Source organism: Thamnophis elegans, chromosome 3 (assembly GCF_009769535.1).
Source record: "Thamnophis elegans isolate rThaEle1 chromosome 3, rThaEle1.pri, whole genome shotgun sequence".
Lineage (NCBI taxonomy): Eukaryota > Metazoa > Chordata > Lepidosauria > Squamata > Colubridae > Thamnophis > Thamnophis elegans.
In genome coordinates, this window is record NC_045543.1 from 138,426,123 (window position 1) to 138,453,999 (window position 27,877).

General features: G+C 44.5%; 1 protein-coding gene across 1 annotated transcript; it reads left to right on the forward strand.

The window, feature by feature from the left end:
* On the forward strand, positions 1-27,423 carry CFAP53 (cilia and flagella associated protein 53). Its single transcript, XM_032213905.1, has 8 exons — positions 1-66; positions 3,911-4,143; positions 5,634-5,807; positions 12,081-12,384; positions 20,283-20,501; positions 22,949-23,165; positions 25,838-25,940; positions 27,195-27,423. Exons 1-8 carry the CDS (start codon positions 1-3, stop codon positions 27,421-27,423), a joined length of 1,545 nt encoding a protein of 514 aa, XP_032069796.1.
* Positions 27,424-27,877: the final 454 nt, after the last annotated feature.

The following is a 27,877-nucleotide window of genomic DNA, read 5'->3' on the forward strand; positions in this document are numbered from 1 at the left end:
ATGATGGACGATCGGGGCCGCGTGTATCGGGAGGTGAAGGGCCCCAAGCCGTACGTCGTGGCCCTGGTGAGTCGCCGTTGGGAGATGGGATTCCCTTGGTGAAGAGGGAAAGTGGGGGGGGGGGGCTCACGGGAGGTTCCCCCCCTTTTCTTTTAACCCAGCCAAGCAGCTAGTCCTTAAGGAGGTTCTGCTGCGCGTTGCTTTCCAAGACTTAGTCCCCCTTTGCTCGTCGCGTCTACCAAAGCTAGCACTGCCCCCCCACCCCCCGCCAGAGGTTGGAGCTGCAGCCCTGGACACGCATTTTCCACGAAGAAGGCCCAATAGCAACAGGTCCCTCCCTGCCGGATGTGTAGCTGGCGAGGACAATCCTTGTGCTGTTGTTTTCCGGGTTTTGTAACTCTCCAGAGCAGTGTTTCGCTGGCTGGGGAATTCTGGGAGTTGAAGTCCAGACATCTTCAAGTGGCCAAGGTTGAGAAACACTGCTCCAGAGGCCAATATGCTACAACTACTTTAATAAATTGAGCATTCTAGATATATAGTTCTCTCCCCCCATCCCAACATCAGTCTTGTAATTCCCACAATACTGTCTTAATGCCTAAAGATATTTACCCATGTAGTAGCCTCCATCGGTACTACCCTCTCATCTTTCTCATCTTTGCTACTATCTTCTTTCCCTATTTACATAGGCAGCCTTGAAGAGTATTTGGAGACTTCAACTCGTCCAGAACGCAGCCGCGCGAGCGATTGTAGGTGCACCTCGGTACACCCACGTTACACCTATCCTCCGCGAGCTGCACTGGTTACCGATCAGTCTCCGGATACGCTTCAAGGTGCTAGTCGTAACTTATAAAGCCCTTCATGGTATTGGATCTGGGTACTTGAGAGACCGCCTGCTGCCAATTACCTCCCACAGACCCATTAGATCTCACAGGGTTGGCCTCCTCCGGGTGCCATCTACCAGCCAATGCCACCTGGCTATTACCCGGGGGAGGGCCTTCTCTGTGGCAGCTCTGGCCCTTTGAAATGAACTCCCCGCAGGGATTCGGACCCTCATCTCTCTCCAGGCCTTCCGAAAAGCTGTCAAAACCTGGCTTTGCCGGCAGGCCTGGGGGTGATGAGTTCCCTCCCCTCTCGACATGTATGGTTGTGCGACTGTTGTTTACTTTCATTATTTGTATTTTGTCTTTTTATGTTCCTCTTTTTTCCCCTTGAATTGTTCGCCGCCCTGAGTCCTCCCAGAGAAGGGCGGCATACAAATAATACAATACAATACAATACAATACAATACAATTTTACCTTATGGTTTATCCCTTGTTTGTACCTTATGATTAATTATTGTAAGTATGATTTATAATCTATGACCTACCACTTTGTTGTTTGTATACTATATACACTGAGAGTTTATGCACCAGAGACAAATTCCTTATGTGTCCAGGCACACTTGGTCAATAAAGAATTCTATTCTGTTCTTTTCTGCTCTGTTTTGTTCTGTTCTGTTCCGTTAACCTAACCCTAACCCTAACCCTAACCCTTATTCTACTCCACTCCACTCCACTCCACTCCACTCTACTCTATATTCTCTACCCACAATAGAATACCCTATGCCACCAGGCTTGAAATTTTGGGCTTGGAGAACCTGGAACTAGGCCGCCTTCGGTGTGACCTAAGCGTAGTACGCAACATTATCCGCTACAACGTTCTACTGTCAATGACTACTTCAGCTTCAACCACAATAATACACGCACAAACAATAGATACAAACTCAAGGTAAGCCGCTCCAAACTCGATTGCAGAAAATACGACTTGTTAGGTAAGCTCCCCTTTGGGAGAGCGAGTACGTTCAGAGAAGCGTTGTGAGAGTTGTGTTGGAGAACACACAAACCAGCATACAGAGACACTGCAGTTTAAGTAGGCTTTTACTTTCGTGGAAATAGAGGTATCAGAGTCCGTCAAACAGTCCAAGTCATACACAGATAAGACAGTCAGTCATCAAAGTCTTTCATTTAAGGGATAATCCAAATAACATAGCCCATAATCATAAAGTACACAAAGTTTGCTAGCAGTTGCAAAACTTACAATAGCTCACGGCACTTTCTAACAGCCAGCTTCCAAAACACTCAGATCAGATCAGCCCAGCATCTAACAAACAGAGAGCTAACAGTCGTTCTGGCTCCCTCTTATGGCCGATTGAGGAAACAGCATCCAATCACATTTTACAGTATGATTTAAAGAAACAGCTATAGCTTTGTTACATGATTTATATATTGCCAACCCAACCGTTAGAATTATATTCCTAACACGGCAGCAGAATGGTCAACGCCTGTAATGCTCTACCTAACTCTTGTTGTTATATCCCCTAAACCCCCATAATTTTAACCTCAGACTCTCTACTGTTGACCTCACTCCATTCCTAGGAGGTCTGTAAAGGGCGTGCATAAGCGCACCAGCGTGCCTATCGTTCCCATCCTACTGTCCCCATTTATTTGTATTCATTTCATGTGCTCATCTCCATGTTTCTACTTACACTGTTACCTTTTACATGTTTGACAAACTAAATAAATAAATATTCTATTCTACTCTATAGTCTACTTTACTGTATGAAGCTGCTTGCCTCTATTAGCACTGTGCAGTGAGTGCGGGATTACAGGATAGAGTGCTTCTGAACATGGAGGATCAGCATAAGGGGAGTGGCTGCAGCCTAGGGCTTTGTGTTGAACTACCTCCTTAAAAGGGGTGGGTGGGTGATTTTTATCTTGGTGATTACAGAATAAGAGAGTTGAAGGTCTTCTAGTCCAACCTCCTGCTCAGGCGGGAAACCGATAGTATTTCAGACAAATGGTTGTCCAATCTCTGCTTAAAAACTTGTGTTGGAGCATTCATAACCTCTGGAAACAAGCCGTTCCACCGATTCATTGTTCTACCTATCAGGAAACTATCAGGCTTCTCTCCTTGATTAGTTTCCATCCATTGCTTCTTGTCCTGCCTTCAGGTGCTTTGGAGAATAGCTTGACTCCCTCTTCTTTGTGGCAGCCCCTCCAATATTGGAACACTGCTGTCATGTCTCTCCTAGTCCTTCTTTTCATTAAACTAGACACACCCAGTTCCTGCAACCGTTCTTCATATGTTTTAGCCTCCAATCCTCTAATTATCCTGGTTGCTCTTCTCTGCACTCTTTCTAGAGTCTCAACATCTTTTCTACATCATGGTGACCAAAACTGAATGCAGCATTCCAGGGCTGTCAAACCTGTGGGCCGCAGGCCATGCCCATGCCTGATTTAGCAAAGGGGGTGGGGAGTCGCAATATGTCACATGACACCACCATGCAGTGGTGGGTTTCAAAAATTTTTGGAACCTCTTCTGTAGGTGTGGCCTGCTTTCCGGGTCCACTGGTGGAACCTATTCTAACCGGTCCGGTAGATTTGATGAACCGGTTCTACCGAATAGGTGCGAACTGGTAGAAACCCACCTCTGGTGGTATTTACCAGGTTCTGACCAGTTCTGGAGAACGGGTAGTGGAAATTTTGAGTAGTTCCGAGAACTGGTAAATACCACCTCTAACTGGCCCCACCCCCATCCATTCTTTGCCTCCCAAGTCCCAGCTGATCGGGAGGAAATGCGGATTTTGCAGTATCCTTCCCCTTCCACGGCCATCAAGCCGTGCCTTGCCACGCCCATCAAGCCACACCCATAGAACCAGTAGTAAAAAAATTTAATCCCACCACTGCTCTGCAGTACTTCAAGTGTGATCTTACCAAGGCATTATAAATTTATATTAACATGGTGAATTAATATGGTGAACCGGGCAACTGTTTGCAACAGCTTGTTCGGAGCCAAGGGGGCAGCCCCCCCCCTTTCTTCTCTTCTGCAGTGGTAGCTGGATGCTTCGATTAAAATCACTTTCTTCCTGCAGAAAGCCAAGTTGCCCAATACAAGTGAGGATAGCCAGAAGCAACTGTTTTATTGGAGGGCTCAGGAAGCAAAGCGCCATGAATATGCCCGCTATGCCAAAACCCACGAAGTTGGGATCGTTAAGGGTAAAATGGAGGAGATCAGCGAACAGAAACGACATCACCGGGAGGTTCAGAAGAGAATCGGCATAGAAATGCAGGCTTATCTGGCTGGTGAAGAAGAAAGGAAAGAAAGGTAACGAAGAAGAATTACTGTATTTTTCAGAGTATAAGACACACTTTTCCCCTCCCCTAAAAGAGGGTGAAATTTTGGGTGCATCTTATACACCAAATGTAGCCCTGCCCACCCGCTGGCCCCCACCCTTTGGCCTCTGCCTCCCAGCAATTTGCCTCCTTGCAGCTAACAGCAAATAGCCTGTTTCAGTTTCAGTTTCAGCACAGCCTGATTAACACAAGAGAGCTGATTGCCAGTTAGATCGGCCTTCCGACAATCAGCTGTTCAAGTTGCAGGGATTGCCATAGCCTATTGCCACATCCGTTCGCCCCATTTTCCGCCCATTCCGATCCCCACTGCCCGGAACTGACGGAAAATGAGGCACACAGAGGCGGCAATAGGCTATGGCAATCCCTGCAGACTGAAACGGCTGATGGCTGATCCAACGGACAATTATTTGCTTGTGGTAATCAGGCTGTTCTGAAGCTGAAACTGAAACAGGCTATTTGCTGTTTGCTGCAAGGAGGCAAATTGCTGGGAGACAGAGGCAGATTTACCCCCCCCCTCCCCTTGTTTTCCTCCCCAAAAGCTAGGTGCGTCTTATATTTTGCAGCATCTTATACTCCGAAAAATACGGAGTATTCCTTTTTTAAAGAAGATTTCAATGTGGGGGTTTGTGGGTTTTAATTTTTGCCAACTAAGCCTAAGGAGAGAATAACTGACCCAAAACCACTTATTGTCTGAGCAATACAGGTAGTCCTCGACTTACAAACATTTGTTTAGTAACTATTCAAAGTTACAGCAGCACTGAAGTAACCTATATGACCATTTTTCACAGTTACGACCATTGCAGCATTCCCCGTGGTCACGTGATCAAAATTCGGACACTTGGCAACCGGTTCACGTTTATGACGGTTGCAGTGTCCCAGTGTTATGTGATCGCCTTTTACAACCTGACAAGCTAAAGTCAATGGGGAAGCCAGATTCGCTTAACAACCATGGTACTCATTGAACGACTGCAGGGATTCACTTAAAAACTGGCAAGGAAGATCATAAAATGGGAACAAAGTTCGCTTAACAACTGTCTTGCTTAGCAACAGACATTTTGGGCTCAATTATGATTGTAAGTCAAGGACCAACTGTAACTTAATCAGAGGTGGACGTTAGGTACTTACAGTCACAGAATGAGGACTATTGTAGTACCTTAGCAGACTGCATGCATTTAATCTCCAGGTCAAATAATCCTGGAAGGCCTTAAGCCACGTTCACCTAAAATGTAGAACCACAAATTACAATTCATAAACCACAGGGGAAGAAACAAGCATTAAAGCATTTGCTTTGGCTTAATTAACAACAGGGTGTTGAGATGGACCAGCAGGTTCTTTATCTGAAAATTGGGAAAACTTGGGAATTCTGGGAGTTGAATTCCAGCCATCGTACTGCTAAACATTTGCAAAATCTTTTGTCGCTTGATTTCAAGACAAAACCCAATTGCATCGGTCTCTTTTCAGACTTCGGGATCTCCTGGAAGCTGAAGAGAAGGGCTTCATTGCCGAAATGGAATCGCAGGAAGAAACCATCGAGGGACAGCAGAACAGCATGAGAATGAGAGCCAAGGAGCTGAGGGAGAAGCGGGAAGAGGCTCGGCGGAAACTAGTGGCAGAGAAACGGGAACTGCAGTTTCGGTAAGTGAGCCAAATCTAGGAACGTCCCTCTAGGAATATCTGTGGAGATTCTCAGTCATCCAGGTCACTGTTGTCTCATATCTGACTTGATATTTGACATGTCTTGGACAGTTCTCTATCCAGGAAGATTGCACAGCCAATTGCACCTTGAAGGCACAGATAAAGGCCAAGTGGCCTCAAGAGCTCTCAGGGAGAGTGTTGATTCCCGCAATGGATTAATACCTGCAAACGTTTATGGAGCTGGCAGAGATGGCTCAATTGATTGCATTGGTCAAAGAAAATAACACAATTTATTTTGTTTCTACTTGGAAACTGCTTCTGGACTTTGTGCTTGAGATGGAAAAAAAAATGAAATGCAAAAGAAATACAGGTAGTCCTCAGCTTGAGCTCAACATTTATGTTGTTAAGGAGACGTTTGCTCGATTTCAAGACTTTTCTCGCCCCATTTTTTAAAGAGAATCACTGCAGTTCTTAAAATTAATAACAGGGATTCTTAAGTGAATCTGGTTTCCCCATTGGCTTTGCTCGTCAGAAGGTCGCCAAAGGGGATATCACATGACTCTGGGACACTGCAACGGTCATACATGTGAATCAGTTGTCAAGCATCTAAATGTAAATCAAGTGACCACGGGGGATGCCACAGAACGGTTGTAAGAATGAAAAACGGTCAATTCACTTTTTTCAGTGATGTAACTTTGAACAGCCATTAAATGAACTGTTGTAAGTTGAGGACTGCCTGTACAAGAGTTGCCATTTTTTCCTGGGGGATGCCTGGGACCCGACTCTTTGGAATACTTTCAGTAGTAGTGAAGGTCTCTCCCTGCTTATTTTTTAAAAATAAGTGAAACCATTGCCTCTAAACATTCTTTTAGCCCTTAGTTGTTCTTGTTCTTAGTTGTTATGTATGTATTTTCAGTTTATTGATGGGGGAGAGGCATCAGACAGGCCACAAGGACTAAGATCTCCAGAGAATTAAGGTGGTCCTGGGGGTTTAGGCTTATCTGTGCAGAAACTTTTTTTTCCATTTTTAAAAAACTTTTATTAAATATAAAAAAATCCAATTTCTAAATAAACAGTGTGTTATCTGCGCACAACTAATTTTGAGAAATAATAATCATAAAATCTACAGTAATATTCATCACATTAATATTGATCTCATAATAATAGTAGCCTTTGATTATCCGTTTTAATGAACCTTCCTTATAAAATTAATCCTTCTCTTATATTTCCATATTTCTATCTTCTGTTTCTTTTTTTTTTATAGAAATTTTTTAAATTTTTGTTACATAGACAACATATACACACAACAATAGAAAAAGAAAAGCAGAAAAGAAAAAAGAAAAGAGAGAAAAAAACCCCCAAAAAACAAAGCCCATCATCACATACAGTATGTCGGGTGTTTTAAAATTTATCATTCTTATACATTCATTGTTTCATTTAATAGATTATAATTTAGTATCATTTCTTATTCCCCTACCTGTGGCAATCCATCTCTACTGCGTTTCCCCCCACACACACACACCGTATCTCTCTGTTATATATTTAATAGACACAACAATGAAATAAAATTTAAAAAAAAAACCATCATCACATGCAGCATGTCGTTTGGTTACAAGTGTTTTTTTCTATCTTCTGTTTCTGTTGGTTAGCCATTGATAGGAGTCCCATGTTAAAAAGCATTCAGTTTCTTCCTTTTCCCTAATTTTAATCTATCCATTCCTGCACATTCTAGTATTTTCTTAATTGTGTTTTCCTCTGTAGGGATCTCTTCATGTTTCCATTGTTGTGTAAATGCAATTCTAGCTGCAGTTAGCACATGTAAAATTAAGTATCTATTCCCTTTATTATATTTCCCACGTAAGATGCCCAACAAAAATATTTCTGGTTTTAGATCTATGTGTGGCTTTGTCATTTTTTTCCAATCTTTGTATGTATTTTTGTCCAATATTCTTTTGCCTTTGGGCATGTTCTCCACATATGATAATACAAACCTGGTGTCTGATTACATTTCCAACATTTAGTGGACATGTCCTTAAACATCTTGGTCAATCTTGTGGGTGAAAAATGCCATCTATAAAACATTTTATAAAGATTTTCTTTATATGCAGTTGACATAGATAATTTATAATTGCTGTGCAGAATCTTGTACTCCCCCTTTCCCCCCCTCTATTACAGTGATGGCTAACCTTTTTGTCATTGCATGCCAAAAATGCGCGCCTGCGTGACAGCACACCTGCGTGCCCGCACCCGTAATGCATTGTGCGCTCGACCGCCCCCCCTGTGCACCCAACCCCGCACATGTGTGCAACAGCCCCCATGTATGCCCCCCCACATTCCCCTGTGTATGTGCCCCCCAGCTCATTTTTCGCTTCCAGGTTGGTGCAGGAGGCTTTCCAGTCCCAAAAACAAGGCACGGGGGGGGGGGGCTCAGTGCCCCCGCACTGTCTTTTGGGGGAGCATTGTGCAAGGCTCCAAAATGCAATGTGAATTGCCCCATGCACATGCACCCCACCACATGTATGCATGCATCCCTCGCATGCGCCCCCTGTGCATACGTGCTCATTCCATGCATGCAGCCCACTTCTGTGCATGCGTGGCAGAGACCCGAAGACCAGCTGGCCGGTAGGAAGTGCGCGCACATGCACAGTGGACCTGGGTTGGGGCTATGCCTGGCATGCCAGCGGAGAGGGCTCTGTGTGCCACCTATGGCATGCCTGCCATAGGTTTGCCATCACGGCTCTATTAGCTTAGGAGAGGAGATGAAGATTCAGGGGAGCAACAGAAGGGTTCACCAACAAATGCGCGCCTGACAAATGCGCGCCAACAAAACCGCCGCGATGAAACGGCGACGTTGAAAGCGTGCTCACTAAAGCACGTTGACTAATGCGCGCCAACAAATGCGCACCATCGAAAACAACGCAAAAACAACGGTAACAACATTAACAACCCTAACCCTAACCCTAATCCTAACCTAAAAACCCTAATTGCGCTTTTGTGGGCGCGATGGCGCAGTGGTTAAATGCAGCACTGCAGGCTACTTCAGCTGACTGCAGTTCTGCAGTTCGGCTGTTCAAATCTCACCAGCTCAGGATTGACTCAGCCTTCCATCCTTCTGAGGTGGGTAAAATGAGGACCCGTATTGTTGTTGGGGGCAATATGCTGACTCTGTAAACCGCTTAGAGAGGGCTGAAAGCCCTATGAAGCGGTATGTAAGTCTAACTGCTATTGCTATTGCTATTCTGAACTCTATGGTTAGAAGGGCAGCTATACTCCTATTATACCATTCCACCCTCCCTTCCCATCCACCCCCATCTCCTATGCTTGTGATGGTGAACCTATGGCACACGTGCCACAGGTGGCACTCGGAGCCATTTGTCAGGGTACGCGAGGTGTTGCCCTGTCAGTTGGCCAGAGCGCATGTGCACGCTGGCCAGCTGACTTTGGCCTTCTTTTGAGTCCCTTTTTTGTCCTCCAGAGTCTCCAAGCACTTCCCTGAAGCCTCCGAAGTGTGAAAAACTGGCCCTACAGGCAAACCGGAAGTTCGGGAGCGGACTTCCGGTTTGCTCATGGGGCCAGTTTTAACCCTCCAGAGTGTTCAGAAGCCTTCAGGAGGCTTCCCTGAAGGCTCCGGAGGGCAAAAAACGACCCTATGAGCAAACCAGAAGTCACCTATAAAGCCTCTGGAGACTGGGGTGGGTGAAAAAATCACGCAAAAAACGGGGGGGGGGGGGGAGTGCTGGTCCTGCGTGCATGTGCGTTGGGGTCATGCGCATAGCATTATGGGTGTGGCATGCCCGCACGTGACCCCCCTGCATTCCCCCCCACTTTTGGCACGCGAGCCAAAAAAGGTTCGCCATCACTGTCCTATGCCCATCGTCTCTCCTGACGGGCAAAAGTTCTCTTTTGCCAGCTGAATTAATCTCTTCTAGAGATACCAGCCTGCATCCCAAGAGCCAAGTGAATTTCTGACAGAATTCTTTTCAGTGACGGTTTGTTCTCAGACTGTCAGTAATTTACGTTGTGGTTGCGGTTGTTTGGGTTTCTCATTTGGAGAGCGACAAAGCCAACATGCTGAAAATATATTCACAGATGTCCTTTGACAGTGGCACAAATCAACCACAGAGACAGTCAGAGTCCGGTTAATAATTTTGTTGGAAGGATAAAATTGGGCAGGGAGCATCGTGTAAACGCAGAGGAGCCAAATGGTGTTTGGCTGGCCACAAATGCCAATAACAGTCCCTTTCTTTTCTTTATTTTTTTTTTCTTTTGGCGGTACCCGTTCAGGGCCACTTTGGAAGTTTTCCAGATGTGGCAAGAGAGAGAAACGAACACATTGAATTTCTCCTCTCCAGACTTTGAGTCCCATTTGAAGGAGAACTTGGGTATGTTCCTAGAGAACACCTGGAAGGGTTTCACTCTCATTCTTGTGGAGCTTCTTCTGTTGATCTTCTGGAACTTAGCATCACCCAGATTGGTGCCAGGAAGAAACAGTTGTTTATTCAGATACGGGTAGGCCTTGGCTTATAACCATTCATTTAGTGACTGTTCAAAGTTACAGCAGCACTAAAAAAAAAGTGACTCATGATGCTTTTTCACACTTATGACCATTGTGGTCACGGGATCAAAATTAGGACGCTTAGCAACTGGTTCCTATTTATGATGGTTGCAGTGTCCCAGGATCATGCAATCTCCTTTTGCGACCTTCTGACAAGCAAAGCCAATGGGGAAACCAGATTCACTTAAGAACCCCTGTTATTAATTTTAAGAACTGCAGTGATTCTCTTTAAAAAATGGGGCGAGAAAAGTCTTGAAATCGAGCAAACGTCTCCTTAACAACATAAATGTTGAGCTCAAGCTGAGGACTACCTGTATTTCTTTTGCATTTCATTTTTTTCCATCTCAAGAACTGCAGTGATTCTCTTAACAAATGGGGAGAAATGAAAGTCGTGAAATGGAGCAAACTCACAACAAGTTTGTCCCTTAATAACATACATTTTGGGCTTGAATGTGGTTGTGGACTACCTGTATTTCCTTTGCATTTCATTTCTTTTTCCATCTCAAGCACAAAGTCCAGAAGCGGTTTCCAAGTAGAAACAAAATAAATTGTGTTATTTTCTTTGACCAATGCAATCAATTGAGCCATCTCTGCCAACTCCGTAAACTTTTGCAAGCATTCATCCATTGTGGGAATCAACACTCTCCCTGAGAGCTCTTGAGGCCACTTGGCCTTTGTCTGTGCCCTCAGGGTTACCCGAAAGCCAGGTTCTTTTAACGATCATGTTACTAACTTAACAACTGCTGGGATTCACTTACCCGTATTTTCGGAGTATAAGATGCACCAGCGTATAAGACGCACCAAGGTTTTGAAGAGGCAAATTTTTAAAAAGTAGATAGGTAGATAGAGGGATAGAGAGGGAGGGAAAGAGAGAAAAATACAGTAAGTAGGTAGGGAGAGAGACAGAGTAGGTAGGGAGATAAAGGGAGAGAGAGAGTGGGGGGAGAGAGAGAAATATATAGGTATGTAGGGAGAGAGAGAGAGTAGGTAGGTAGATAGATAGATGTTTCCAGGTGTATCCATGTTCTGGAGAAGGAAACCGCTGACAATCTGCAGGACCTAAGACTTTGTTTCTGCTGGCACAGCACTTGATCAATCTAATTCTCATCAATCAGTTAAACAGCTTTCCAAACAGAAAAAAAAAAATTTTTGCACTCTGCAAACCTCCCAAAAGCGGCCCGTTTTTCATGTGATGAAAGAAATGGGCCTGGTTTTTTTTCAAAAAAAAAAAAAGAAGAAGAAGAAGCATGAATAGCCTTTTGGGGGGCTTGCAGAGAGTGCTCCTGGGGGGATGGGGAGGCCAAAAACGAGCAAAAAATGGGCCCATTTTTTGTCAAAAAAATTGCATGCATAGCCTTATGGAGGCTTATAGAGTGCTGCTGGGGGCTGGGGAGGGGGCAAAAAACAGTCTGTTTTTTGCTCATTTCTGCCTTCCCCAGCCCCCAGGAGCTCTCTGAAAGCCTCCATAAGCGTATGCACGGCCATTTTGGTGAAGGGGGCGGGGCTTTGAGAGGCAAAAAATGCTGCACCCAGATTTTCAGCCTCTTCTGTGAGGAAAAAAGGTGCGTCTTATAATCTGAAAAATACGGTAATAACTCTGGCCAGATTGTAAAATGGGGCAAAACTTACTGAACAGACCAAATCTCTGTTTCCAGCCACCGATCCAGATTGGATCTTGCAACCCAGAATGAAAATTTCTCTTCTGCACTGTGTTTCAGAGAAACCTGCGAGGAGTTGCGGAGGTTGCTAAGCCAGCAGCACCTGAAGGAGGTGTGTAAAGACCGCGTCACCCAGCTGGCCCTGAAGGAGGAGCTGAACAAGCAGAAGGAGATGGAGGAGGCCATGTACATCGCTCTCTGGGAGGAGGACCGGTTAGCCAAGGAGAAACGAGCCTCTGAGGAGGCCAACAAGCGGTCCGGTTGGAGGGAGGAAATGATTAGTGCGCTCAACGCCCAGAGGGCCATCGCGGATGCTCAAAGGGACGAGGCTAGGCGACTGAAGGAAGAAGAGGCGAAACTGATGGTAAGGTAGCTTCTCACTTCCTGATGACAGGGTGTCTTTGAGTTACGACTGTAGTTGAGCCTGGAATTATGGCCGCACATCATGCTGGTCATCGAGGGAGGGGGTCGCCCTGTGACTGTGCCCCATTTTATAACCTTTTTCCCAGTGGTCATTAAGTGAATCCATGGTGCGCAATGGGTGGGGTTTTTTTGCCAGAAATTAGAAGTAAATGTCATTTTTGAGCAAAAATAGCCATAAATAGTGGTCATGTGACTGCAGGATGCTAGAAATGTCATAAGAGCCGAGGTGGTGCAGTGGTTAGAGTGCAGTACTGCTACTACTACTTCAGCTGACTGTTAGTTGCAGTTCGGCAGATCAAATCTCACCGGCTCAAGGTTGACTCAGCCTTCCATCCTTCCGAGGTGGGTAAAATGAGGACCCAGATTGTTGGGGGCAATAGGCTGACTCTGTAAACCACTTAGAGAGGGCTGAAAGCCCTATGAAGCGGTATATAAGTCTAAGTGCTATTGCTATTGCTATATGGGTGCCTCGAGTTATGACTGTAACAACTTACGGCCATAATTTCGGGATCAGTTGTGGTTGTAAGTCAGAGACTATTGGTGTTGTTCAGACATCAGCAAGAAGACTTAATGCCTGAATTGGAGGAAGGGTTAGGAACATGTTAGGAACATCCAATCCTTCTTTATTATGTGACCATGAGCCGCGGTGGCGCACTGGTTAGAGTGCAGTACTTCTGTTGCCTGCAGTTTGGCAGTTCGAATCCCACCAGGCTCAAGGTTGACTCAGCCTTCCATCCTTCTGAGGTGGGTAAAATAAGGACCCAAATCTTTGGGGGCAATATGCTGACTCTGTAAACCGCTTAAAGCTGTATATAAGTCTAAGTGCTGTTACTATTGCTACTAATGAGCTCCTTAATGTCCACAAGCTGCTTTCTAAAAGGCTTCAGGGTGTAATTCAGGGTGTTGGTTATCAACTTTAAACCCCTCCATGGTACAAGTAATTCTTGACTTAGGATCTCAATAGAGCCCAAGGTTTCGTTAAGTGAGATCCTGCGTTGGTTGCAAGCATGAAAAATGGCCATGTCACTTTGTCCAGTGCTGTTGTAACTTTGAATGGTCACTAAACAAATGGTTTTAAGTCGAGGACTAGGTGAGCAGGTTCCCAAGAATGTCTTGCCTTGCTTCGGTCAAGACTTGGTGTCAAGTCCAGTAAGTTTGGTTTTGATTGGCAGTGATTCTCCAGAGTCCCCGGTTAAGAGAAATTATGATTAATCTTTCTACCCTGATGCTTTCCCTTCTGATGGAAATGCCACACTTAGCTACGGATCTCCCTTAAGATCATCACTGTTTCCCACAGCAGCTTTACTCCAGGTTGCTTGGCAGAGATGAGTAGCTATTCCCTGGGCTGCTCTGTGGTGCCAGCATTTTCCCAGAGGTCTCTGACATGTGTTTTCTCGTTTTCCAATCAAGCATGGCTCTGTTGTCGGGGTCCTTTTCAGTTTTTTTTTTAGCATCCTCTTCGCATCTTTCCAGGACTTTGTCTGTCTTCTATTTTGTGGACCCAATTGTGGGGTGAAGGAAGTGGGATTGTAGCCCATGGATCAGGCCCTGCTACAAAGGCTCTACAAGGCAAATTCTTTGTAGTGCCCAAAAATCTGAGATTTATATCTCTCTTCTTTGTACATACTATTTTTAATCCATAAACATTTTGAATACAGTGTATTGTCAGGGTATATCATTTACAAAAGAAAAACAAAGAGAGAACAAAAAAATGTTAATACATATGCTAATAGCAAAAGTAATAATATAACAGGAGTAGGGTGGCATACAAATTAAACATTCAAACATTCAACAGAATATCTTTCGCTCAGTTTCTTTTTATATTAACTTATTCATAATTCTGTTAATTATATTGGCATACTTATAAATATAAACCATCTTTCTATTTAATTCATACGTAGCAATAATCTTTCTTCATCCATTTTCACCTCTTATCTCTAACCATTCATAAAATCTATTCCATGTCAGATAATATTCTGTGTCTTCTTTTGTCTTTTATTTTTAAAGTCAATCTATCCATCTCTGCACAGTATTAATATTTTCCGAATTACATCCCCATCTGATGGAGTATTCTCATTTTTCCAATATTGTGCAAATACAATCCTTGCTGCTGTCAGTCCATGCAAAATTAAATATATAGCCCCTTTATTATAACCCTCCGGCATTATGCCCAACAAAAATATTTTTGGTTTCAGAAATATTCAGGGAAAAACTCATGGAAAGTTTTAGTTATTACCTGTTTTAGAAGAACGCTAAAAGCAACCTCATCTATTCTAGTGCCTTTAGAGGTCTTTACTTATTTGTTTATTTTTGGGATTCAAAATGCTGCCCTGCGCTGGATAAGTGCACTGCATAAAAACAGTTCACCGACAAAAGGGCGAACGACAAAACGCACGCCCGACTAAACCGCGTCGCTGACGTCATCAACAGGGCGACAACAGCGCGGAGACAGAAGCACGCTGTAAACCCTAAACCTAAACTTAACCCCTAGACCTAAACCTAACCCTAAACCTAACCCTAAACCTAATCCGAATCCTAAACCTAACCCTAAACCTAACCCTTAACCTAACCCTAACCCTAACCCTTAACCTAACCCTAAACCTAAACCTAACCCTAACCCTAACCCTTAACCTAACCCTAAACCTAATCCTAACCCTTAACCTAACCCTAAACCTAACCCTAAACCTAACCCTAAACCTAACCCTAAACCTAACCCTAAACCTAACCCTTACCTTAAGTTGAATCAGCTTTCTTTCAACGCGCTATTTAAAGCGCCCTTCTTCCTCCGCGCTGGCTGTTGTCGCCGCGTTGATGACATCAGCGACGCGGTTTAGTCGGGCGCTGTTTTGTCGTTCGCCCTTTTGACGGGTCACGCATAAAAACAGCCAAAATGAATCAAAAAAGAAAATGGTTAATCACAGTAACTATACAATGTTGACCAAGCACATAACAAGGAGACTCCCACTTAGCCATCCTCTAATGCTGGTTTGAACAGCTTTCTTAAACAGGAGGAGAATCGGGGGCCTGTTGTAGATTTGTGACAACCACCAAAAAGACACACTTTCCCGGTTTCATAAGATGAAAAAAGATTTAAAAGAAGGAAGCTGGAGCCTGGCTTCCCTCTGGGGATGTGTAGAGTGAGGAGATTTTCCTAGGACAGTGTTTCTCAACCTTGGCGACTTTAAGTCCTGTGGACTTCAACTCCCAGAATCCTCCAGCCAGCACAGCTTAAAGTCCACAGGACTTAAAGTCGCCAAGGTTGAGAAACACTGTGACCTAGGAGAAGGTGGACGCTCACATAACTCAGTCCTACAAAGGTAGTCCTCAACTTACAGCCATTCATTTAGGGACCGTTCAAAATTACAACGGCATTGTAAAAGTGACTTATGACTGACTATTTTTCACGCTTACAACTGTTGCAACAGTCCCATCAGAGGTGGTGCTGACCAGTTCTGGCAAACCGGTAGCGGAAATTTTGAGTAGTTCGGAGAGCCGGCAAATACCGCCTCTAGCTGGCCCTGCCCCCATTATTCGCTGCCTCCCAAGTCCCAGCTGATGGGCTGGGTCTTCTTCTGTTGCCCTGCACAGGAGAAAGGAGCTGGAAAGCAGGTTAGTGGGGTGGGGAGGGAATGCGGATTTTGCAATATCCTTCCCCCAGGAGTGGGGAGAGAATGGGGATTTTTCAGTATCCTTCCGCTGGCACACCCACCAAGCCAAGCCACATCCACCAAGCCACGCCCAAGAACCGGTAGTAGAAATTTTGAATCCCCATGGTCATGTGATCAAAATTTGGAAGCTTGACAACTGTGGTGTCCAGCATGTCATGTGATCTCCTTTGTGACCTTCTGACAAACAAAGAAACCAGATTCACACAACAACCGTGTTGCTAACTTAACAACTTCAGTAATTCACTTAACAATTGTATCAAGAAAGGTCATAAATGGAACAAGAGTCACACTTAACAAAAGTCTCACTTAGCCATATAAATTTTGGGCTCAATTGTGGTCCCAAGAAGAAGACTACCAGTAGCATGGATGGAGAGGTTTAAAGTTGATAACCAACACTCTGAATCACACCTGAAACCTTTGGAAACCAGTTTGTGGACATTAAAGATTGGATGTTCTTAACCAGATCTGGACCTTCCATCAGTTCGGACATTAAAACTTCTTATTAATAGCGCTTGGCAATTAGACTTATATACCATTTCATAGTGGTTTTACAGCCCTCTCTAAGCGGTTTACAGAGTCAGCCTCTTGACCCCAACAATCCGGGTCCTCATTTTACCCACCTCGGAAGGATGGAAGTCTGAGTCAACCTTCAGCTGGTGAGATCTGCTAGTAGTCAGCTGAAGTAGCCTGCAAGATTGCATTCTAACCACTGCGCCACCTCAGCTCTAAGGTCCATATGATGCAAATAGTTCCTGACTTACAATCATAACTGATCCCAAAATTATAGGTGTAAGTTTTTACAGTCGCATCTCAAGGCACCTACATGACAGGAAGTAATTCCTTTTTGAGGGGCATTTTTTTGCTGGAAATTAGCCAAAAAAATGTATCTCAGAAATTGTGGCCATGTGACTACAGAACATATTGGCCAGTCCTAAAGTTGACCCACCTAACATGCAGTCACATGTCCGTGGTAGGTGGCATGTACATTTAAAACAGTTGCTTTATGGGCAGTGTTAGGTAAACTTCCCGTTGGGAAAGCGAGTGCATTCGGAGAAGCTTTTTTGAGAGTTGTGTTGGAGAACACACAAACCAGCATACAGAGACACTGCAGTTTAAATAGGCTTTTACTTTTGTGGAAATAGAGGTATCAGAGTCCATCAAACAGTCCAAGTCATACACGGATAATTCAGTCAGTCATCAATGTCAGTTAAGGGATAATCCAAATAACATAGTCCAGTAACATATAATCAGTCCAGTAATCAAGGTTTGCTAACAGTTGCAAACCTTACAATAGCTCACGGCACTTTCTTACAGCCAGCTTCCAAAACACTCAGATCAGATCAGCCCAGCATCTAACAAAACAGAGAACTAACAGTCATTCTGGCTCCCTCTTATGGCCGATTGAGGAAACAGCATCCAATCACATTTACAGTATGATTTAAAGAAACAGGTACAACATTGTTACATGATTTATATATTGCCAACCCAACCATTAGATTATATTCCTAACAGGCTGTATAAAACCCTTGTCCTGGGGCTCATAAAACAACCAAATGCTGAATGATCATAATCATAAATAATATATTATAAAAAATAATAGTCATAAATAACAACCTTCAAAACGACGCTGTAGTATTTAGTATTTTAGTATTTTATTAATATTTATAGGCCGCCCTTTTCCCTGCGGGGACTCAGGGCGGCTTACATAAAATAGGGAGGGGGGTATAAACAATAAACATAAAACAATACATAAGAGTTAAAATAGTACTCAACATTCATTCTTCATTCGGGTGGGGACAGATTGTGATCTTATCCCCAGGCCTGACGGGATAGCCAGGTCTTGAGGGCTGTGCGGAAGGTCTGGACGGTGGTGAGGGTACGAATCTCCACGGGGAGATCATTCCAAAGGGTCGGAGCTGCTACTGAAAAGGCCCTCCTCTGTGTAGTTGCCAGTCGGCACTGACTGGCGGATGGTATTCGGAGGAGGCCCAATCTATGTGATCTTATAGGTCGCATGGAGGTAATTGGCAGGAGGCGGTCTCTCAAGTACCCAGATCCACTACCATGGAGGGCTTTAAAGGTGGTGAGTAGCACCTTGAAGCGCACCCGGAGATCAACAGGTAGCCAGCGCAGCTCGCGGAGGATAGGTGTTATGTGGGCGAACCGAGGTGTGCCCACAATCACTCGCGCGGCCGCGTTCTGGACTAGCTGAAGTCGCCGGATGCTCTTCAAGGGCAGCCCCATGTAGAGCACATTTCAGTATTCCAGCCTAGAGGTCACAAGGGCCCGAGTGACTGTTGTGAGAGCCTCCCGGTTCAGGTAGGGTCGCAACTGGCGTACCAGGCGAACCTGGGCAAATGCCCCCCTGGTCACAGCCGTCAGATGGTGGTCGAAAGTCAGCTGTGGATCCAGGAGGACTCCCAAGTTGCGAACCCTCTCTGAGGGGTATAAAATTTGACCCCCCAGCCTGAGCGATGGAACACTGGTCGAATTTTTGGGAGGGAAACACAACAGCCACTCGGTCTTCTCGGGGTTGAGTAAAAGCTTGTTAGCCCTCATCCAGTAGGGCACTGCACACCAGAACAACTAGGCATAAGGACAGTTTTTCCCCGAATGCCATCACTCTGCTAAACAACTAATTCTCACAACACTGTCAAATTATTTACTGTATTATTATTACTGTTCTCACCCTTCCTAGTACCTATCTCTTCCCACTTATGACTATAAGCATGTTGCTTCTATCTTTACAATTTATATTGTTTTATTTGTTTGCTAGTATGGTTTGATTGCTTATTAGTAACCTATGACTATTACCAAGTGTTGTATCTTATGATTCTTAATGAATGTATTCTATTTTATTTTTCTTTATGTACACTGAGAGCCTATGCACCAAAGACCAATTCCTTGTGTGTTCAATCACACTTGGCCAATACAGAATCCTGTTTTATTCTATAATACAGCCAGTGTTGTTAAGTAAGGACTATCTGTACTTGCTTTCTTGATTGTGCCCTTTAATATGATGCTTGACATCATATTTATATGAAAGAGAAAGGAGAGATTAGCCAATTCTCACTTCTCTGACTTATTTATTATGCTTCTCTGTATCTTGAAAATCTCCTTATCAGGCACTGCTTAGCACAAAGTCTGCGGTTCCTATCCAAGGTCCAATCTGTTCTTCTTTCTTCAAAAGAAAAACTGGTAGCCCATCAATTTGACAGTGGCCTATAATTAAACCTTGAGTTATTGTGGCTTGCTATAATTTGCTGTGCATAATTATCTCCCTTCTGCAGTCCTTGCCCTCAGGTTTAGATTGGATGATAATTTATGGTGGTTGGCTATAACATTGGTTATATGGATTTTCCCTATAGATCACAGATGGGCAGCCTCTTGGTGTAAATGTGTTTTATTTTCCATTTTCGTACAGTCACACATATACTGTACAGAACCGGGGCCATATAACATTAAACAATAAACACAGCCATTCTCTTGTCAATAATACCCCCCAAAATAGAAACCCAATGTACCTCTTCGACCCTCCATACACCCTTTCTTTCACCCCCCTCCAACTTTCCGTCTTCCCACCATCATTCCCCTCTACCCTACTTCCCCTCCCCCTCTACCACACCTCTCTCCCAATACACTCCCTCCCTTCCTTCTCACCCTCCCTCCAATCCTCTCTCCCACCCTCTCTACCCCTCTTTCTTCTATCCCTCTACTCCTCCCTAGATGGGCAGCCTCTTATGCACAGGGGTATCCCAATAATTTTGGGAAGTACATGGGCTGTAGACACAGAGGTAATAACAGGAAGGGAAGGACATAGGAAGAGAAGGGGAAGGGAAAGGAAAACGTCATGTGTGGTTGGAGCCAAGATTTTTCATTCTTCCTTAGATTTTAGAGGGGAGTTTGAGGGTTCACAGAAGACTTTAAACAATATTAAACCTCTGTAGAATTAACACTACAGTTTCTTTGTTGTCCATCTCAAAACAATGGAAATTGTGCTGCTGATTCTCATCCTCTGATGAAGTCAGCCTTCCATATTCCCACCTACTTCAGATATATTATGCCTACAACTCTTTCTAGCATGTTGTGGGCCATTATGTCTCAACTTCTGCTCCTACAGAACTTACCAGGTGGAAAGTGATGAGTAACCAACTGCTATACTCTTGTGCAGGAGGAAGAACGGCAGCTGATCAAACTGGAGAATGAACAAGCCGAGATAGAAAGGCGACAGAAGCTGAGAGATTGCAGAGATATGTTGCTGGATGCCATGAAGAGGAAAGCATGGCGTCTCAATGAAGAAAGACAAAATGAGCTTGCTTTAGAAAAGAAGATCTTGGATCACGTCCTGCAAGAATCCCTGGAGGACACAGAGAGCCAAAAACAAAGGAAGGTAAAGCCAAAAGTGAACCTGGTTTTAAATTTAATGATATATTATGCAATTATCATTTATCTATCTATCTATCTTTCTATCTATCTTTCTATCATTCATCTCTCTTTCTTGTCTGTCTATTATCTCTATTTCTGTAATTCTGTTCTGACCTAGGCTTCACAAAATCACAAAGCGGACTCCTTGTCCCGGCAAAACCCCTTTTTATTAAGCTAATGTGAATTCCTGTCATTCACATCCAGCAAAACAGTCTTTCAAGAGTGATTTTATAACCACAGACCTTATCAGGCTTGGAGAACTACCAAGCCGATACCTTCCAAACACAATGCTATACAAGAAAAGACTTGGCAAGGAGTCTCTGAGAGTCACAAACAAATCTTCACACTAATTAATCGAACTAATTGTCTCCTGCAAACTCCACTCCCCTTTCGCTCCTCTTTATTCCCTCCAGGAGGGGCCATTCACCGTCCACCTGTGCCTTTACTCCTGAGTCGGCCCTTGTTCCCTAACTGTTCCCTTCTCCTGGCAGTTCTGCACAAGCGCACATCGGGAACAGGCTCCAGCTGTTCTTCTGCCCCACTGATCTCTGACTCCGAAGGCAGCTGATAACTGTTGGACGGCCCTGGCCCCCTCTCTGCCTCCGACACAGAGACCTCATCAGAGCCTTCTCCAGACTCCAGGACTGGCCCATGTTCCTCCCCAACCTCCTCACTGTCTGAGTCAGCCACTAGCTCCACTGGCTGCTGGTGGCCACAACACATCTATCTTTCTAACTACTATCTATATCAGGGGTGTCAAACGTGCGGCATGACAGCGGTGTCATATGACATATTGGGACATTTTTCCCCTTCGCTAAACCGGGTTGAGGTGGGGCCAGCATGTGACGTCCGCGGGTTGTGAATTTGACACCCGTGGTCTATATCTACTTCTCTATCTCTATCTACTTATCTATTTAGTGATCATCTACCATTTCTATCTATTTACTATCAATCATTTATCCTCTCTCTCTCTCTCTCTCTCTCTCTCCCTGCCCCCTTCCCTCTATCATCTGCCTGTCTGCCTGCCTATCTATCTACCTGCCTGCCTGTCTATCATCATCTGTCTGTCTGTCTGTCTGTCTGTCTGTCTGTCTATCTATCTATCTATCTATCTATCTATCTATCTATCTATCTATCATCGTCTATCTATCTATCATCGTTTGTCTGCCTGTCTGTCTATCATCGTCTATCTATCTATCATCTCTGTCTGTCTGTATGTCTGTCTGTCTATCTATCATCGTCTGTCTATCTATCATCATCTGTCTGTCTGTCTATTTATCTATCATCGTCTATCTATCTATCTATCTATCTATCTATCTATCTATCTATCTATCTATCTATCATCTATCATCTGTCTGTCTGTCTGTCTTCTATCTACTTACCATCCATCCATCCTATTCCCACATGACCCCCCCATAGCCACAATTGGAAGAGTGATTTGTGCCATTGGAGCTACAATGCCACTAAGTGGGAGATACTTTTATACTTCAAGCTTTGAAGATTGTTGCATTAATTGCACAAACATATATCTGGGGAAAAACTGGTGGAACGTAAGTTATACCTGGAATGTTCCTTTTTAACTGTGTAGTTATTTCATCTTTCCTTTCCCCGGGCCTTTGCTTTGGGCAAGGATGGCAATACTGTTGTGAAAGCCTGGTTTGAGCATGATGAAGCCAGGCAGCTGCATAAAAATAGGCCTCATGGGGAAATGCGTGCTCACCCACCATGTGAGGGGTTATTTCAGTGGTTTTCAGACGCCTTGACCTAAAGCAGCCTTTCACATCAACCACTACATTTCCTCTGCAGGTTGGTTGAATGGTGGCCTGAAAGATTCTCCGTAGCTCCTGAAGTTACCCAGCTGTAGGAAAACGTATTTCAGTTTGCCAGTTATGAGATATAGAAGACTAAGAGGATAAAAGTCAAGAAGGGGATGGAAAAAATGTCAGAATTCCAGAACTTGCAGGATTTTTAAGCAGGGATGCTATCAAGTACTTCATAGAAATGGAGGTTCTACCCTTCTTTTTCTCCTCCTCCTCTCCTCCTTCCTCCTCCTCCTTCCCCTTCCTTTTTTTCTTTTCTCCTCCTCCTCCTCTTTTCTCCTTCTACTCTTTCCTCCTTCCTCCTCCTCCCACTTCCTTTTCTTCTTTTCTCCTTCTCTTCCTCTTTCCTCCTTCCTCCTCCTCCTCCTTTCTTTCTCCTCCTCCTCCTCTTCTTTTCTCTTTCTCTTTCCTCCTTCCTCCTGTCCTTTTCTTCTTTTCTCCTCCTCTGCCTCCTCCTCCTCCTTCTCCTCTTCTACTACTTCTTTTTTCCTTCACCTCCTTTTCCTCTCCACCTCCTCTTCCTCCTCCCCCCCCCTCTTCTCTCCCTCTTCTCTCCCTTTTAAAATCTCTGCCTTTTTTTGCGTTTTTTCAGAGGGAACTCTTTAACGAGCAGCAGATGTATCAGGCCTACCTGGCTCAGCAGCGGGAAGAAGACAAACGACAGGAAAGGGAGATGGACCTGTTGAGGGCCGAGGATGCTGCAAAAATGTGGGCCAAGAGAGCTGAGAAGGAAAGGGCCCTGAAACTAGCCAGAGATCGGTTACTCAAAGAGGTCATGGACACAAGGAAGCTTCAGATTGAGGAGAAATGTAAGAAACTGTTGGGACAACTGATTTTCTGCGAGTCCAATTTCTCTCCCGCTTGCCATCAGATAGAATAGCTGGGTAATAAATACAGGAGGTGCATCTCTCTCTCTGGTTTTGGGACACAAGATGGATATTCTGTCCGAAAGGAAGATGTTTCTGGGAGAAACCATGTAACTTGCTGGCAAATCTTCAAATTAGCTTCATTTGTATATTGCACACAATAAGTTCTGTTTTAATCAATTAACGGGCAGGGTCAAGGGATGATGTAAACCCCCTGAAGATTCACCCATGGGTGGGCTGCTGGGGGCTCGCAGGGGTTCAGGAGAATCTCTAGCTTAGATTCTGTGCAATTTGGAGAACCCCCAAATCTGACTCCTGACTGGTCCCGCCCACTCCGCCCCTCCCAGGAGTCCCCACGCAGCCCGTTTTGGATTCAAGTAAGTGTAGGGAGTGCGTGGAAGCTTGGGGAGGGTGAAAAATGGGCCCACCGGAAGTTTGGGAAGGCCTGTTTCCAGTTTCCAGAGCCTGGGAAGGCCATTTTCGTCCTCCCGGAGACTCGAAGAAAGCCTCCAGAGCCCAAGGAGGGCAAAAACACCTCCCTCCACTGTGGTGCAAGAGGCCAACTAGGCCACGCCCACCATGGCCACGCCCACCCAGCAACTGGGCAGAGAGCTAAAATTTTTGAAGCCCACCCCTGAATTCACCCAAGAGTTTCCTTCTGTGTCAGTGAAAATTCTCCGTCATCTAGAGTGGGATCTGGACATTACCGAAGGACCAAACTTGGATAAGCAGCAAAACATTTTCAAGCTTTTTGAAAACATGTCTAGACTTTTTCGCTGCCTATCCAAGGAGCTTCTTCAGTAACTCCCGGACAACTCTGGATGACTGAGAAAAGAAATGGCTGCAGGGATGGGTTTCAGCCAGTTCTCACCGGTGCGCTAGAACCCATTCGTGAAATTTAGCATACTTTTTGGAACATGTTTGTCCGGTGGCACAGTACTGGAATGCTCCTTCCAGCCTGCCCCACTGTCTCACTCCCCCCGCCTGTCCGGTTGCCGCTTGCTCGCCCTGCCCGTCCTCACCATGCTTTCCCCACGTGCCGCTCACTGATTGGCTGGCTCACCAATTGCCCCACTTCTGAGAGGCAGGAGGGGGGCTTTTTCACCTGCCTTCTTTCTTTCTCCAAAGGCGTGCGAGAAAGTTCTCCCCCCATTGCCCGAACGTTGAACATGTGAAGGAAGGTAGCTGCAGGCTCCTTTGCCTCAGCTACATGACCTCCTTTCGTTCTCTGTCTGCCTCCTTCAGAGAAAAAAATGAGAGAGACAAAGAGAGGAGAGAGAAAGAAAGAAAGCGAAAGAAGGAAAGAGAAAGTAAGTGGGGAAAAGAGAGACAAGAAAGAAGGAACGAAGGAAGGAAGAGAAAGGAAGGAAAGAAAGGAGAGAGATATAAGAAAGAAGGAAGGAAGAAAGGAAGGAAAGAAGAAAGACAAAAGAAAGAAAGAAAGAAAGAAAGAACGAACGAACGAACTTATGATCACAATTGAGCCCAAAATTTTGGTTGCTAAGCAAGAGCGTTGTTAAATGAGTTTCACCACATTTTACAAGTTGGCCGCTCCCACCCGGTCACATGACCACCAAGCTACGCCCACAAAAAGGCCACACCTACAGAATAGGTTATAAAAAATTTGAAACCAATCACTGAATGGCTGTGACTCAAATTCCAGTTTCCTTCTGGATTCTGATCTTATCAGGGCTTCCAACGGTTTCACTTGATCTTATTTATTAATTAATTAAATTTATCATCCACTTTTCTTTCAGGAGCTGCAAGACCTTCTTTAGAGGCAGTCCTTGACTTACGACCATTCGTTTAGTGACTGTTCAGAGTTACAATGGCACTGAAAAAGTGACATCACTTTTCACACTTATGATTGTTGCAGCATCCTCATAATCATGTGATCAGAATGCAGACACTTGCCAACTGCTCATATTTATGATGATTGTAGTCATGGGCGAAATCAACTTACCTTTGCTACTGGTTCGCTCAGTGTGAGCGTATGTTGGGGGACGTGCCACCTGCGTGCATGCGCAGGAGCTTCTGCGCATGCACAGAGCATCAAAAGCAGACAAGATGACGTTGGAGTGGGTTGGTGGAGCCTGCTACCGAGAAAGCTACCTGCTTTCTAGCTAATGTAAATCACGTGTCACAGCTGACATCAGAAATACCGGTTCACCCAAACCGGTAGCAATTTTTTTACTACTGGTTCAGGCGAACCGGTCCGAACCGGTAGCATTTCACCCCTGGTTGTAATGTCCAAAGGTCATATGATTTGTGACCTTCTGACAAGCAAAAGTCAGTTGGGAAGCAAGATTCACTTAATAACCGTGTTACTAACTGAGCAACTACAGTGATTCACTTAAAAACTGTGTCAAGAAAGTTGTCTCGCTTAGCAGCAGAAATTTTGGGTTCAGTTGTGCTGTAAGCCGAGGACTGCCTGTATATTTGAAATAAGCACCCTACTGTGCATGGATTATCTGTTGATGATGTTTTCAAATGTTGTAATGACCAAAACTGCATTAAGAAATGGGAGGGGTGGAGCTACTGAGCATGGCTATCCAATGAGCCTTGTGTTCTGTTTCGACATTAACCGATGACTTGTGCCGTTTTCCACTTCTCAGTGCGGAAAAACGCCAAGGAGCAGGAAGATCTTCTACGGGATAAGGAATTATTAAACGCAGCCATCCAGGAATGCCAACAGCTAGAACAAGAGACCTACACAAGGTAATTTGTCAGAGTGTGCACAGCGTGACTACTATTTGGAGACAACCCAGGAGCAAAATACAGTACACAGAGGTTTTGTCTTTCAAACAGTGGTTTATATACAAGACTTATATATACCTACATACATGTGTTAGGCAAATACCAGCCAATCAATCAATCTTCAATTATAACATGGAGGCATACACCGAGAGATACATGAGGAGAGAGAGATACCTTCACATGGCCTCCCTTATATATACAGCTTCTTAAAGTGGCAGTAACCCTGCTGACTCATCCTCATGTCATCATCTTGGTTTACAGCCTTACAGCAGCTGGTCAGCTATTAAATCATCATTACCCTGACATAATTGGTAACAGCCCTGGCAACAGGGCTGACTTCTCAATCAAATGGCATTTCCTACTACTGGTAGTCCTCAGTTTACAACAATTCCTTTAGTGACCATTCAAAGTTACATCGGCACTGAAAAAAGTTGACTTATGCTTCTTTTTCACACTTACAACACGGCATTCCCATGACTTACGTGATCAAAATTCACATGTTTGCAACTGTCTCATATTTATGACGGTTGGCAGTGTCCCGGGGTCATGGGATCATCTTTGGTAGCTTTCTGACAAGCAAAGTCAATGGGGAAGCCAGATTCACTTAACAACCGTGTTACTAACTTAGCAAGTGCAGTAATTCACTTAAGAGCTGCGGTAAGACAGGTAATAAAAACGGTCAAATCTCACTGAACAAATGTCTCACTTAACAACAGAAATTTTGAGCTCCATTGTGGTTGTAAGTCGAGGAGTACCTGTACTTTCCCAGGGGCACCGTCAAGGAGGGGGAAGTGATGTCACAGGCACCATCACTCACATGATGTCATGAGAGGATGTGATGTCACTGTGGCTTCTGCTGAATGCCCACGTGCACAGCTAGTCCTCGACTTAATAACTTTGTTTAGCGACAGGTTTGAAGTTACAACAGCATTGAAAAAAAGTATCTTAAAACCAGTCCTTGCACTAACTCGAAGCAGTTTTCAGAGTCAGCATCTTGCCCCCAACAATCTGGGTCCTCGTTTTACCCACCTGGGAAGGATGGAAGGCTGAGTCAACCTTGAGCCAGTGAGACTCGAACTGCCAAGTTGCTGGCAGCCGGCAGTCAGCAGAAGCAGGCTGCAGTACTGCACTCTGACCACTGCGCCACCAGCCCTTGGCCTTCTGAACCTCCATGCCAAGTGCTCAACTCCTTTCTCCTGTACATGTTTCCTGCAGGCGTTTGCAGCAATCGAAACACCACCGGGAAGAACTGCGTGCTCAGATAGATCACCGCAAGGAAGCCCGTGAAATGGAAAAGGAGGAGGAGCGCCGTGAATATGCCCTGGCAGAGGAAGCGGAAAAGCTTTATCATCAAAAGATGGCAGATATCCTTTCCAGACCATACATGAAGTTGAAATTTCTCCACCCTTTAAGGAGGCAACTAGTCATTAACTCTAAGAGTTAGTGTCACTTCCCTATATGGATATATAGATGCTGTCTGAGCCCAGGGATAGAAAGGAAAGGGGGGAATATTGAAGGATTCTCTTAATTATTCCTTTCAGTATTATTATTATTATTAATTTCTCCAGGCAAAAGCTTCTCTCCTCACCTCTTTTTTTCTCTTTAAATGTTAAAATAATTATATCTTAAATAAAGTCTTCCAGCAATAAATGAATACTAACCTAAAAGAAGAGTTGCTGTAAATCATTTTAAAATCTTGTTCTGTTTGACTTTCTAAAGCCTAAATTTGGCATTTTTAAATTATCCACCCTGATCCGTAAGTGGTTATTTCAGGAGCAGCATTTACACAACTCTTCGGTCCTACTGTGCAGTTTGGAAAGTCTGGCTTAATGTGCTGTGAGAAGCCAACCATTTGCAAAATAAGATTTGGAGCAAATTATGTCAAGTCCATTGTGATT

What these genes read in the sequence shown, in the direction of transcription:
- CFAP53 (XM_032213905.1), top strand. Translation starts at nt 1, where the DNA reads ATGATGGACGATCGGGGCCGCGTGTATCGGGAGGTGAAGGGCCCCAAG. An exon ending in AAGAAGAGGCGAAACTGATG is followed by an intron (nt 12,385 to 20,282) that starts GTAAGGTAGCTT and finishes ACTCTTGTGCAG; the next exon opens with GAGGAAGAACGGCAGCTGAT. An exon ending in AGAGCCAAAAACAAAGGAAG is followed by an intron (nt 20,502 to 22,948) that starts GTAAAGCCAAAA and finishes GCGTTTTTTCAG; the next exon opens with AGGGAACTCTTTAACGAGCA.